Here is a 15,238-nt window from a genome sequence, read left to right on the forward strand (position 1 = left end):
TTGATAAGTTGCCTTAAAGACCCTTCCATTTATTGTTGGAACTCCCAAGTAAGTCCCGAAATCATCAGTGCTTTCCATACTCAATTCAGCACAAACCGCATCCCTCACATCGAAATTTGTGTTTGGCGAGAAATAAATCCTTGATTTGTCTACACTTACCTTGCTGCCGGAAGCATAACAAAAAGTGTCAAGGAAATTTTTCATGATTTTGGCTTGGTTCACACTAGCCTCACAGAAAAGTATCAAGTCATCCGCAAATGCTAAATTGGTTATAGGATGGCCTTCTCTACTTGCTCTTGCCGGTTTCCAACACCCATATTGCACCTCTCTATCAATCAAATGTGTGAGTCTCTCCATACATATTACATAACTGTAAAGAGACATAGGGTCACCTTGCTGAATACCTCTAGAAGGAGTGAATTGCTCGGTTGGTTCTCCATTCCAAAGAATGCTTAACTTTGCCGAGTTGATGCACATCATAATAATATCAACCATTTGTTGTGGCAACCTCAACTCCATTAGTAAATCTTTGATAAAAGACCACCTCAATCTATCATATGCTTTCTCGAAGTCAATCTTGACCGCCATATAACCCGTTCTTCCTTGTTTCCTTCTCATTGTATGGAGCATTTCTTGCACAATGATCACATTATCTGTAATTTGCCTTGTCGGGAAGAAAGAGCATTGTGTAGGAGAAATCAAAGAGGGAAGGACCGGCTTAAGCCTATTCACTATCACTTTTATCACAATTTTGTAAGTGATATTACATAAACCAATTGGCCTAAAGTGATTGGCTTTTTGTGGAGTCTCCATTTTTGGGATTAAAACCAAGAAAGCATCATTAAAGCCTTCCGGAAAGCTACGCCCTTCAAGCACATCAAAAACTAGCCTAAGCAAATTCGGTTTCACTAGCTTCCAATATTTTTGGTAAAATAAAGGTTGGAAACCGACGGGATCCGGGGCCTTGTACGGGTTCATACTTTGGAGGGCCTTGTAGATTTCACACACTGCAAATGGTCTAGTCAAGGTTTCCCAATCATCAGTATTAATTCTAGGGAAGTAATCTTTGAGAACCTCCAAATGCGAATGTTGCTGCTGCTCCTCCGAAAATAAATGCTTCCAATATTCCAACACAAGATTTCGGACAGCATCAGGTTCAGTTTCCCACTCTCCATTATCATTCATAAGCGTCTCTATTCTATTTCTTTTCCTTCGAATTATAGTAGAGAGGTGGAAATACTTCGTGTTCGATCTCCATCACAAATAGCGTCCGATCTAGACTTTTGAAACCAGAGAGTCTCTTCCTCATCAAGCACCTTATTCATCTCTACACGAAGTTTTTCTTCCAATTTAATGAGGTGTCGAGGCCCTCCATTAGCCAGCGATCTCTGTATGCCTTCCAATCGAGCCAACAATTCAGCCTTCTTTTGAAAGATGTTGTGAAACACCTCTTTATTCCAGTCACTCAACTTGCTAGTCACTAGATTAGATCTTGCGCCATACCATGGTAATTTCACTATTTAATTAATACAAAAAAAAAAAAAAAAGAGTAATAAAAATAATATAGATAAAATAGAACTATAACATGTTTATTACATTATCTTCTTATTTTGCATAAATAATGCAATGATACATGAACTATAACGAAAGAGTCGATTAGACTAACGAGTATATTAAAACTACATGTTAGACCATGTTAACCTCATGTTAACGAAAGAGTCGATTAGACTAACGAGTATATTAAAACTACATGTTAGACCATATTAACCGCAACCACTTTCTCCCTTTACTAGCTCCATCTAGGGGCCCCTCCTTCACCATAACCAGACCCCCTAAAGCTCCTTCAATGCAAGTTCACCATAATGGACACCCCAACCTGTTTGTCACATTGACGAAATCTAGACTCGTAGTCACCTACCCACCTCCGATGCCAAACCCAAACCCTTTTCGAGTTCACTACCATCCACAAGTCATAGGATAAAGGGAACAGTTAGAGAGATTGAGAGAAGTGGTGATGGTGGTGGTCGTGATAGTTTATTTACGAGAGGTGGTGGGTTGTTTATTGGGAGAAAGCAAGAGAGAATGTGGTGGTTTTGTGAGGCTGGGGTGGTAGGGGATGGTGGCTGGGAGAGTGCATGGTGAAAAGACGTAAGGAGGAGATAGGGGGTGATGGAGGTTTTTTTTTTTTTAATCTTTTTTTAAAAAAAACCAACAGTGACAAATGAGAACACGATACATAGCACAATTAACCTATTAAATGGTCACAATAGTTTAGGGACTGTTTCAAAAAGAGCCCTCCCAAAGTTTGGCCCATTGTGAGATAATCAAAAGGTGGAACTATTTATAATGGATAACTAGAGAGTAGCCCGGGCGTTGCCCCGGGTTGCTACTGTTGTAGACGTTTAATTATTAATTTTTTAAAGGCTTTTTAAAATTGAAATTGCGATCGTCAAACCAAAATTGAGTTATTTTTTGAGTACCTTTTTTTAAAAAAAAATGGTTTGCACTTACACATATATTTTTTTACAAATTCTTAACATAGCAGATAATTGGCTTAGATGGTTAAATAATTATCTTTGTTATAAGCGGTTATTTGTTTAAATCCTCTTATCCTTATGTTCTTATATGGAGGCATGATGATTAAGATTGTTTGAGTGATGATGTGGCGTGATAAGATGTTGGTAAGATAACGTGGCTCAATACAACAGGAACTACGTACCACATTGACGTTTTTAGAAATGCAAAGAATTGAGGAAGAACCATAGATACAAAATTCAGCTCTTGGACACATAATTTTCCCGCCAAAATTGTTAACTGCTAAATAATACAATCCCAAAATAGAATATTTCGAGATACACCCAACAAGAACTATAATCATTTCCGAAAGTGAATATTCACAACGGAAGACTGTGAGAACATAGTTTGTTGAACGGAAATGACAAGAGGTAGAATTGGATGGAACAAGAACGAGGATATCTTCTTTGCCCGAGCATCTGAATTCCCAGCTTCAGGGCCTATGATACAAGTAAGCATTGTTTGTTACAATTACTAAATTTCATACTAAATCAAAATCATGACAGGTATAGTGGTCCATCATGAACACCAAAATTAAGGAGGGATGTTTGATTATCCAATAATCACACAGGACGCATACCTGGTTTAATCTTGAACTTTGGAATTTTGGGTTGCCTCCTCGAGATAAATTTAATGGGATGGTCCGTAGATTGTCTATGCCGATCAGTAGCCGAAATCAGCTGCATTAGTGAAATTTGATTAGAAAAGGTAAGAAATAATCAGCTGTATTTGTGACCTATAATTAGAAAACGTAATAAATAAGGTTATACTACCAATCACGTGAAAAACTAATACGAAGTATTAGATAAAGCACTGAACCCTAAAAATTTATTCCAATACACAAAGGGGGCGTTTGGTATAGTAATTTTAGAAGTAGGAAACGGATACAAATAAGTATTTTCATTTCTAGTTTGTTTGGTATGAGTTAAAAGTAACAAATACCGTTTCCTCAAAAAAAAAAAAAAGTAACAAATATTGTTTCTGGAGGGTAATACAATTCCCAATTTATTACCCTTGACAAAGTAGTTGAAACAAATTACATTTCCTTATTCAACCACAATTTACTCAAATTGTTTCCATTCCGTTAGGATACCAAACATATAATAAAGGTAATGTTTATCATTATTCTTTCCCCTATTTATTTAAATCCTCACCATTCCATTTAAAGTGTTTATAACACCCCCAAAGTGTGTTAGCAAAGGCATAGAAGCCAAATCTAGCACACTCCATCCAAATCATTAAATCATTTAAACAATCAAACCAGTTATAAAATAAGACAAAATCAAGAGAAAATTTAACCACACATATTAAAGTTTTACTACTCAATGTATAAAAAGCTCAAGGCACGTTGAAGCGAGAGGGTGTCTGCTGTGCCTAGGTGTGCCTAAGGCATGCCAAGTGAGGCACACTATATGAACAATTAAAAAATTTGACTGAAGTCTGCTTCGGGCGGGCACACCTCTTGCGCCTAACCAAAAACGCCTCGCCCAGACCTAACTAAGCGCTTACCCCTATCGCCTTGCACCTTTTCATACAGTGTTCTATCTTTCATTACAATAACAAATTTTGTAGCAGATTTAGCTATCGAATGAAAATGGCATGAAGCATATAAGATATATCATTCACTTGGACTCAGAACCGATAATCAACAATGTAGTGCTAGACAGGAACCAGACAAATGAGAATTATCGTACTACTTCTCTACCATGCTTTTTTAGCTCTTGGTCAACCCTCTACATATCTTGATGTTGGTTCAATAATAACCTTCTTATGGTCATTTTGGACATTTTAGTTATAGAAATGGGTGGAAGAAACACTTTTCTCTTTTCAGAATTAAAATAGAATAAATAAGACCGAGGTAATCACTGGGTTCCCTACCTTTGTTGTAATTCTTGTAGATAATCCTTTATCTTACTAGAAAAGGTACCCTTGCAGTGAACATAAAATTAAAATTAGGTTTGAAAGTTCCAAAAGGTATTTTGATTGATGGAAAGGTCAGAGACATTTCATTTGGTTCAACATTTTGCATTAATCATGCACCAGGTGTCTTATATTAATACATAGTTTTTTTTAAACTAATTTTCAGCTTTAAAGTAAACAATCAGAAGAGTTAAACCCAAATTGTTTCCTCAGCCTGGCACATGCATCAACAAACTTCTTTAGAACAACGATTGCATGCATGATCTTATGTTATACATCTTAATTTTTCATACAGCAAGTTTCTAATAAAATTTGATATGGTTGAAGCAAGTTTCAATAATCTATTAGTTAAAGTATTTTTAGACAACGATAATAGCAGTAAACACCAGCAAGAAACTCCAGGCAAGGTCAAATCCTGCTTTAACAGCTAATACTATCACACTTGTTAGGCAAAGGATAAGAGACAAACCTTCTCATCAAACCGAAAGAGCGACTGATCAAAATAGGGTGATGGACTCTGTGACTGACAAGTGAAAGGTAAAGATCCCAATGTTTTCTTCACAAACTGCAATTACTAGCCAAATGTTAAAAAGCACGCTAATATTTCTAAGCTTTGTAAAGTCATAACTAACAAAGACATAAAAAACTTGCCTGTGAAAAGCTGCCAGGCTTATTTTTCAAGCAAATCAATTGTTCAAAGGCGTGGAGGTTATTTGAATGAGATGAGATAAATTTCATATGCAATGAATTGTTTGGAGATATATGGAAATGGTCAGCAAACTTCTCGAGCAAAAAATAAAGCTCATCTGCTGAATTCTGAATCATGGGGACCCAAGTGATAAGCAAATAACAATCACGTCAAAAGTATGTAATTTTCTAAGTAACAATCATAGTGGGGAAAACTGTTGAGCTTATATAAATGTAATTTCAGCAAAGACAGACCTGGTAAAATGCTACGAATTCTGCAGCCTCCATGCTATATATAGCGAAGAAGGCTGGATGGTGGTCAGCATTTCGGGAGACCTGTAATTATATTTCAATCAGCAACTCATGTCCTATCAAAATCTTTCTTAGGCAAAGGCAGATAGATATTTCTTGAGATTACAGAAATCCCCTTTCTGCATATCATATCAATCCTCACACACACACACAAGGAAAAACACCAGGTCCATATTACAGTATAGGCACATACAGGTTTGCCTGTAAGGAATAAAAAGGGGGGGGGGGGGGTGGGTGGGGAGATTGTCTTACCCCTCCATCGACACTACCAAATTTGATCAACAAGTGATGTCTGTCCAAGAATTGAACCTAGGCAACAAAAGAGTTTGCATTTAGATTTTGCATTTTGGCGAGGATAACTAAAGAATAACATTGAGAATTCTCTAACAATCAATTTACCTTCCACATTATCAAGTCGACGTAACCTTGAAAATGACAATAGAATTTCTTTTTCAACCGTTGGACCCTCTGAATACAATAAGACAAGAGGAATAAACAAGCTGCTTTCTAAGAAGAGGTGAAATGCAAACAAATAATAGGAAAATAAGATCGAATAAAGAATAAATATTGAATTAGCAATGCACATACTATGTCACATTGATAGAATATTATAATTCTTCCGTGATTTAATAGCTGCATCAATTAATTTTTTTAAAACATCATTGGTGACAAATTTAAACAAGTAGAATGACTCACATTTGCTTCATCCGCTTCTTCATTCCATATCCCTCTAAATATGAATGAAAGTAACCGCTGTTTGATGCCACTTAGCATATAATGCTCACTGCTGGGAACACCTTCATTGTTGCTCACAAGAGCTTGTCTCTGGTTATTATTGTCGTTTATAGTTCCATACTGTAGAAAGCAACGCTTGGAAGTTAGATAATAAGTCTCAACTGCACAGAAGCATCAATCTCTGAGATTGCTAATGAAATGCATTTTTAAGAAGATGCAATTGAGTAAGAGATAGAAATAGAAGTAAAAAGCTTGACAAAACCCTAGGTCAAGAGTGCAGCATCTCAGCAAACCCTTATATCTTCTTGATCATCAGATCTCTGAAAACCATACATCCAAATTTCAAGGTCTTCAAAGTATATTCAGGTTTTACTCGATTGCTCTAGATACGTTATCAAGCTTCATTACACAAAACCTCAAGACAAGAGTAATCAAAGAAATTAAGTTATGTGATCCTGCCCCCTTATTTAGCTATTTGTTTACTAGTTTCAGAAAAGCAATAATCTCCAAGCTCCAATGAGAAAACCACAAGTATATCAAGTTGGCTAAAAGATCTCTAAAGAGTAAGCCCTACATCTATGAGAAGAAGACATGTATAATTCAATCTTTTTATTTGTCCCATACTCTGTTTTGGGTCTTGGCCTATTTCCTCAATTTAGCTTAAGTTTGCAAGATGTTAAGACTTAAGAGTCTGTTTTTTACAACTTATTTTATCGTATTTATCTTACTTCAAACCAGATAAGTTCAGAAAATATAAGTTAGGAAATATAAATTTTGAGATAGCAGAGACTTTCAGCTAAAAGCCTGCACCTCAATCTATTACTAAAGCTATTTCAGACAATTACTGCTCAATGTGTGGTCAGCTAGTAAGCAATAGATCGGCTTTTCAATGCACTAAGAACAATGGAGGTTTTCCACCGCAAACCCACATGTGTCTATTTTTGAGTTCTTTTAGAGCAGTATTGTCTAATGTTTGGTCAACTAGTGAACTTTCATAGATCAGTTTTTAAAGGCACAGTTATGGGCCCATAGGGGTCCAAGGATTTGAGTTGAGGGAAGCCTGCCTGTCTAGTCAAACCGAGTTTTGCAAAACAAAGAAAGTCAACTGCCTCGGGGGTGTTCCCGAAAAAGCCCCTTTGATGGTCAAGTGACTTTAATGTGTTTAGAGAAAGAATTTGTAGAGAGAGTGTCGATCATATTAATACCCGGCTAATCCGTGTAGATGAGTATTTAAAGGAGAGGATTAACTAACTGATTAGGGTTCGAATTAAGGTTTCGGCCGTATTAGGCACTGTTGGGCCGTGTTAAGGTTTCTCGGGATGCGTGCTGAGAACGGTTTCAAAAAATCCCTGGTGTAAGGTTTAAATGAGGGTATTTCGGTAAATTCGTATTTAACGAATGTGGGCCCAAAGGACCAAAGGTTAGCCTCACGATTTCAATCTTAAAAGATTTGTAGTGAAAGAAAGTGTTTTTGGTTATGACCTCCCGAAGTTTTTGTCAACATTTACTAAGCAACGGGCGAGATTGCTTCAAACAAAAGACGAAGTGAGTCATTTTTAAGCATTCGATAGTAAAGAAAAGTGCCCATGACACTTCATCGCCCACAAGACACATGAGTGCCAAAAATACCTGTGTTTCCAAGTCATAAGGAACGCGATATAAAAGGTCTGAAGCCATTGGCTGAGGGGCAAGTCATCGTTGAGGAGGCCAAGGGGCTGCAATCGCACAGGAGACCAAGGGGTTACAATGCATAGCAAGTCATCACTCAGGAGATCGAGGAGCAAGAGCTGGTGCGTGTTGGTGCGCGCTGGTGCATAGCATCTCACCGCTGAGCATGCAGCACATCATCGCCCATTAGGCTTTGATGCTGCTGGCACACAACAAAATGCGAGGACAGCAGCATCACCCAGCACCTGGTTGCCCTAGCACCAGGACCCGGCTGCACATTTGTACGCTCGACGACTAATAGCAAAAACAAGAATAAAAGAATAAAAAAATAAAATGTGTTGTTGACGCGAGTCGAGCACACTTCATATTTCCAAGACGGTTGATTTCATTCAATCGATATTTTATCGAAAAACTCTCGCAGAACGTGCATCACGAATTTGTCGTAGGGCCCTGTGGGCCCACATTCATTAACTACGGAAATTACCAAAATACCCTTATTTAAACCCTAGAACAAGAATATTCTAAACCGTGCTCCGCTATCCCGAGAAACCCTAACACGGCCCAATAGTGCCTAATACAACCCGAAACAACCGTAAACCCTAATCCAAACCCTAATCAGTTAATCCTCTCCTATAAATACTATTTTACACAGATTAGCCTTGTAATCTATGTTACTCGGACACAGATTAAGTGTCTACTTGGATACGAGTGTCCAAGTATCACACTCGGCCATTTTGTAGAAAAAAATCTAGTTTTTAGTTAAAAATGAAGTGTCCAGAGTGGACACTCACTCAATTTTTGAGGTAAATGAGGGTGTTGAAGTAACAATGCTAGTAATCAATTTTCTCCACTCTGTCTGCAATCTACCAATTCTCTCTATAAACACATTTGACTAAGTTCCTCATAGGGGCTTTCTCAAGAATACCCCTCGTGACTTTCTTTGTTTTGCAGGACTCCGACTCCGTTTGACCAGACGAGCGGGCTCCCCCATAACTCAAATCCCGAAATTCTTTTGCAGAAACAACAGTGAATGTCAAAAATGATGATAGGAAAGCATTTAGAAGGATGATAGGAAATCAGAGTTAACTCTTTGAGTAAATATTTAGAATGTTCAATTATTGACACAACAGTTAATTTTTTACAATTGATTTGTAGCTTAAAATACTTATATAGGCATTCAAAGTTCCTAGTTGCATTAATCTTGGGGCTGGAGGTGGTGTTGAACTTGGATTTTGAATTTATTTTGAAATAAAAGAAAAACCCTCCAAAATCTAGTTTAATTACTTGTTAAAACACTTATAAGAATTTTCAACCAAAGGCCTATGGTGGCAGGAAATAAGAAAGCCAATGCTAGTAACATTACAATGAAATAAAGAATTTTTAAAGTTGTATTTCAGATCCTCTAAGCCTCCTGGATAAATTAGTTGGGAAACAAAATATTTGGACAAAATACCTCCATGGCTCCATGCACGAAGAAACTTGATGAGGTCAAAATGATGGTTGGGAAAATTAATTTAATTTGGCGTATGAGATGTTTGTTAGAATCATGATTATTATCAACAATGAAGCTTTTTACTACATTGTTAGTTGGTTTATTAGCAAATCCCTTAAGGCTAGAAGAAACAGTTATACTCAAAGATTTATTAATGAAAACAACCCTTCTAGTGATGATGCCTCACAAGTCAAAAGCTAATTCCATTGCATACCCATATTGAGTGGTAAAAACCTCTCCTAGGCTCTTGAAACATAAATTTTGATGGTTCAAAATATTCCAATGTGAAAGTTGCAATAGGCTTTGTCAGAGATTGGAGAGAAAAATTAGTCATGGAAAGGCTAAAGCAATAGGCAAAGCGGAAGCATTGGCATCAAGGCAAACTATCAATTCAGTTTTTCCTAAGAGATTATTTGTTTAGTTATACAGGGAGTTGATATTTTGTGTATTGAGACCCAAGAGAGCTTTAATGTCATGTGACTATTCAAAATTACTATTAATAATTGTTGTTCAAATCTCAAGAGATTCAATGATTTTTAATTTCCAATTGCTTTAGGAAAGCTACCTGTGATCAATGTATAAAAAGGCGCAATGAGGCGATGGGGCCTGTTGCACCTAGCCGGGTCATAGTTTGCATTTTTAAAGTGAGGCGCACTATATAATTCAATTAAAGAAATTTGCCTCTCAAGTGCATCTTAGGTGCGCCTCGCCTAGAGCAAAAAAGGTGCTCTACCCTACTCACCTAACGCCTAGGCGCACCTTTTTATGCACTGCCTGTGATTTTAGCCAATTACTGGCACAACTGCCCATCTTTGACAGCTGATTTCCACTATCGACCGCAAGGATGTGTAGTCTGTTGGGTTGGTCACTTGGTCCTATCCACTTCAGTTAATTTTACCAATCAAAAAGAAAAAAAAAAAGTCTGCAGAAAAGCAATTCCCTAAGATTGATAATACAAGGGTAATCACATTATTTCACATGTCATTTGTATCAATGCACAATTTCCCTAATTCACGGCGATCGACAAAATCTGATTAAGAAATACAGCTTTCAAGAGAATGACTTACTTGAGCACTTGAATGCAGGAAGAGTTCATCATCTTCTCGACAAAATTCTCCAATGGCACGCACATCAACAAGATTTCCAGATTCCCTAACTTGGAGTATATGTATAATCTGATAGCGGAGTGAGACAACAGCGAGCAGATCATCATATAGATATACACCCACATTATGTGTTAAGTTAATGAAATCATTGTGAAAGATCCTCTTGTCCAACATAATGCCATCTTCCAATCTAAAAGACCAATAGATGACAGTTAAATAAAGCCAGCTCCTAGTAATCACATAGGGAGGGGAGAAAAAAAAGAAAAAAATAATCTTTTTTGGTCAATATGAATGTCAGACTAAAGTACTAACCAATACAAGACCAAAACTATTGAAAAACCCAAGATCAAACTGCACACCTTAGTAGGTGAAATGTAATCTTTTCTATAGATGGAACACCTTGTACAGCACCTTCTGTAGATGCAGCATTGTTAAGTTGTGAAGTAGAAGTTGCAAAGAGTCCAAATTGGTTACTTTCCTTGTAAATAAAAAAGTCTTTGCAAATAACTTCATCCGTTGACGCAAGTGATACGCAATATAACTGAGTGAAGAAGCTGTCAAACTTGTTTGCTCTCGAAGGGAGATCATGAGCATCACACTCTTCTCCAGAATATGAAAATGATAGCCATGATGGTCTATAAACAATTAGCTCCTGGTAATTTTTACTAAAGCTGATCAGGTACTGACCATCTTCAGTAAATTTACGAAAAGAATAGTCGGGGCAATCAACGTCATATATGGTATAACTTGGCACAATATTCTCATAAAGCTGCCTAGCACGATGTATCTGGATAAATAAAGTTACTGTTAGATGCTTAAAACAAAACCCAAATGATTCAATATGACAAATTTGCAGCCGAACATATGAGCAAACAGCTATTTCTAGAATAACAAAGATCAAAGACTAGGCTACCTAACAAATATTAAGGGGAACTTTACTTCTTTAGGCATGTCAACTTCGGAGGAGAGTCTGATCACATACAAGATATCAAGACCGTCAATTATTATAAGTGGATTAGCCCACCAGTCTTATATATTATTCATTGACGCGGGAAATCAATCCGAACTCACAAATGGGTTATTTTCTCAAACACTAACCCAAAGAACTCCAACCTCTGCTGCACTTCCATAATTCAATTTGAAGTCTTACGCGTTACATACCCACATAAAGAATTCACTTAGTTCATCATCAATCAAATTCTATATCACTCAAATTCTTCATTTTACATCTAGATCACAATCCAAAACACTTACGCATTAACAATTGACATTCCAATAAGTACCAAAAACACAGAATTTCTCACTCAAAGGCCAAGTTTAACACATGGGTAGTATAAACAAGAATAATATACAATTCCAAGATAATCCCTAAAACACAAAAACCAGAAATCAAAAGTAAAATAGTGTAAAATGAAAATTAAAGCGAGAAAAACATACATTGGTGCCAGGAGTAGAAGCACGAGTCTGGCGTTCAAACAGTCTAGCAACAAGATTGTTGGTTCTAAACATGAGAGCAGCGAGCAAGAAGAGATATAGCAACTCGAAGCACCAGTGAAAGACGAGATATGCAATTGCATACCTTAAATGAGCAAGAAATGGAGGCACCAGTGTGAGTTATTTGGGGAGGAGAGAGAAATGAAGGAGGGAGTTCGGTGGACAAGGTGTAAGGATGGGAGTGATACAGCAGGGCTACCAAATTGCGGGCGAACAGATGCTGTTGGACCTGTTTTTTACCAACCCATCACCCGATCCATCACCCAACCTATCCATCCACCCGTTAAATTTATATATAAAAAAATAAAAAATAAATATTTTTTTTGATAAATTAATGTCTATTGTAGTGTTAGGAATTGACATTTGTTTTTAATTTAGTAAAAAGGAACGAGTATTAGAAGGATGTATAAAAGTTTTAATTAATTGATCATTTTTTTTTCAAATCTCAATTTTAATTATTAAAGTGCAAAGTTGTATTTATATATATATTTCACCCGAATTATCACCCGATCCACCCGATTCATCCATGGATGACGGATGGATCGGATGTGGATGAAGGAAAATTAGGTGATGGATGGTTCGGGTGATGGATGGATTTTTGGCGGATGGAGGCGGATGACACATCACCCGACCCACCTCCGATCCATTGCCATCCCTAAACGGGGCGTTTGGTAAATAGGAAGGGGAATTTGAGCATTAGAGGATTGGGAATAGAAATGAGATTAAAGGTTGGGAATTCAAAATTTATTATTATTATTATTATTATTATTATTATTATTTATATTTTGTGAAGAAGAGGGGCAAACCCAAAAAAAAAATACAAAGCAGGAAACCACACACAGCTACAAAAATAAAAACGACACATAAAGAAAGAACAAACTAAGACACAGACAGAAAAATAAAAAAGAAAATAAACAACCTAAGCTTCATGCCTAAATAATCTGTAGCATAAGGCACTAAACAAGCCACTTTACTCATATCCTCCAATAAAACAGCCCGAAGATCCCTAGGAACCGCTTCAAAAAATCACTATCTTCCGCTCAGCATTGACACCAAAATTAGCTAACTAATCTGCCGCTCAACTGGCCTTTCTATAGCAATGACTAACCGTCACCTCCCAACCTAACGGAAGATAAGAGCCTAGCACTTCTTGATGATGTGAATATATGGAGAGTTCGATGGAGTATCCCCCACCAACATACGGACCATAACTTCAAAGTCCAATTGGAGTTGCACTTTACGATGGCCTCCATTCCATGCCACTGCTCCCTAAGAACTCCCAGTACCTCAGCCTTGGTATTAGAACACACCCCACAATTCGAAGCAAACACTTTAAACAGCTCCCCTCCATCACCTCGAATTAAACCTCCTGCACCAGCTTGTCTAGGATTCCCTTTTGCAGCCCTATCGGTGTTTAATTTTACCCATCCAACTCTAGGGTATTTCCATATAATAAAGACTTCCTTCTTCGCTCCAGTGCTACCTGCATCTCCCTCCCAGCAAACATCCAAAGCTCTTCGAATATCCCCAAATCCGGGGAATTGATTAGGAATAAAATAGCAACCCTTACGAGTAGTATATACCACTACTAGGTATGGGCTCGTTGGGCCCATACTAGGGGCAAAAATGTGATTTTGCGTGATAATTACTATGTTGTAAAAAAGTAGTCTCCCTCTTCTATAACGATATTTAACTCTATAATAACAGTATAAAATATAGAAATCAACTATAACAGTACAAAAATCAATAATAACAATATACAAGTCAATAATAACTCAGCACCAACAAATTTTTAAAATTCACCAAACATAATTTATTGCATTATATTCCCTCAGTTTTTAAATACTTTTTTCATTTCTCCATGTGCAGAGTTTTAGAAGAAATCGGAAAAAGTAATAAAATGTAGAGGTAGTGGAGTTAGTGATATGTATTTTGGATGAGGGAGAATCGTAAAGTAATAAAATTAGGTCCCACTAGTTGAGAGAAATGAATTAAATAATATAAAAACTTTCCAAATAAGGAAATGGAGCAAGTATTTAAAAACGGATGCAAAAGGAAAGTGGAGCAAGTATTTAAAAACGGAGGGAGTAGTATGTAATTCACCAAAAAGTAGAATACAAATCAAGAATAACAGTAGACAAACCAATAATAACTGTATACAAAATAATAATACCTATGTTTCAAAAAAAAAATTAATAATAGCTGAGCACCGACAAACAATTAACGTCGTCAACTTCGACCGAACTCTGACAATTTCCAACATAACTCACCATTTTTAATGGTTGGAGTTGAAAGTTTGCGTCTCCAACAAAGAATTTGTCTATGTTGGAAGACCATGAAATCATAGGCGAATCTAGGGGGGCCTACCCGGGCCTTCCCCCCCCCCCCCCCCATGCCCAGATTTTGATACATAAAAATAAAAAATCTTGTGCAAAATATGTAAGTTTTATAATTGGTTTAGTTGGTAGTTACTTTATGCATAGATTTGGAAGGTCAAGGGTTCAATTCCCCTTATTTGCACTTTTTTTTTCGTGTGGACTTCTTAAACTCATATATATTCCTTTATGGCTTTATTAATTGAAATACTTTATAACTTCGGTCCAGTCTATAAATAAATTCTGGATCCACCCTTGCATGAAAATATTTCGTTGCCCTTCGACTTTACTACCTTTCATCATATAAACTCTGAATAAATTCTTACCATAAAATTCACACCTCCAGTAGATCGAGCACCGCTCCTTGTGGATGAAGAGTACTACAAGATCAATGAGAATTAAACTCCAGCAGAAAATACTCCATAGCCTTGCTCACTCTTCTATTCCCCTACACTATTTTTTATTATCATTTACTCCCCTAATTACAATTAAATGTATACCCATACCACTAACTATATGTCTATACTTCCTCCGTGTTTTAATAAGTGTTACACTTACCTAATACAGTCGAGTTTTTATAAGTGTTACACTTCTTTTTTTAGCAAAAAGCTACTCTATATTTTAATATTACTTCTTATGGTCTCACTAGCTTTCTTTCGTAGTATTTTAATACTCCAACTACCCCACTGTAGACATCTAAAAATGTCTCCCCAAAATCAAACCCGATGATGAACAACCTTTCGCCGCTGTAGACACCCATTTGTGTCTCACCAAAACCAAACCCAGTGATGAATCCCTTTTGCGTCAAATGATAATCGAATGAAGTGAAAGTGTGAAAGTCTAGTGTTGTGGTTATTTTTATTAAAAATACTTCT

General features: G+C 36.8%; 1 protein-coding gene across 1 annotated transcript; it reads right to left on the bottom strand.

Moving 5' to 3' along the window:
- Positions 1 to 2,748: 2,748 nt before the first annotated feature.
- On the bottom strand, positions 2,749 to 12,220 carry LOC145608747 (light-mediated development protein DET1-like). The gene is made up of 11 exons (XM_081664351.1): positions 11,932 to 12,220; positions 10,854 to 11,281; positions 10,456 to 10,684; positions 6,190 to 6,348; positions 5,893 to 5,961; positions 5,746 to 5,802; positions 5,437 to 5,517; positions 5,146 to 5,310; positions 4,964 to 5,059; positions 3,155 to 3,254; positions 2,749 to 3,014 (listed from the first exon to the last, which is right to left on the bottom strand). Exons 1-11 carry the CDS (start codon positions 12,001 to 12,003, stop codon positions 2,875 to 2,877), a joined length of 1,596 nt encoding a protein of 531 aa, XP_081520477.1. The 5' UTR covers positions 12,004 to 12,220; the 3' UTR covers positions 2,749 to 2,874.
- Between the last annotated feature and the right edge of the window lie 3,018 nt (positions 12,221 to 15,238).

The sequence above is a fragment of the Chenopodium album genome, chromosome 23 (assembly GCF_948465745.1).
Source record: "Chenopodium album chromosome 23, dcCheAlbu1.1, whole genome shotgun sequence".
NCBI classification, from domain to species: domain Eukaryota; kingdom Viridiplantae; phylum Streptophyta; class Magnoliopsida; order Caryophyllales; family Amaranthaceae; genus Chenopodium; species Chenopodium album.

What these genes read in the sequence shown, in the direction of transcription:
- LOC145608747 (XM_081664351.1), bottom strand. Translation starts at nt 12,003, where the DNA reads ATGTTTAGAACCAACAATCTTGTTGCTAGACTGTTTGAACGCCAGACT. An exon ending in CTTCTACTCCTGGCACCAAT is followed by an intron (nt 11,282 to 11,931) that starts GTATGTTTTTCT and finishes TTATTTATCCAG; the next exon opens with ATACATCGTGCTAGGCAGCT. An exon ending in AGCCTGGCAGCTTTTCACAG is followed by an intron (nt 5,060 to 5,145) that starts GCAAGTTTTTTA and finishes TAGTAATTGCAG; the next exon opens with TTTGTGAAGAAAACATTGGG.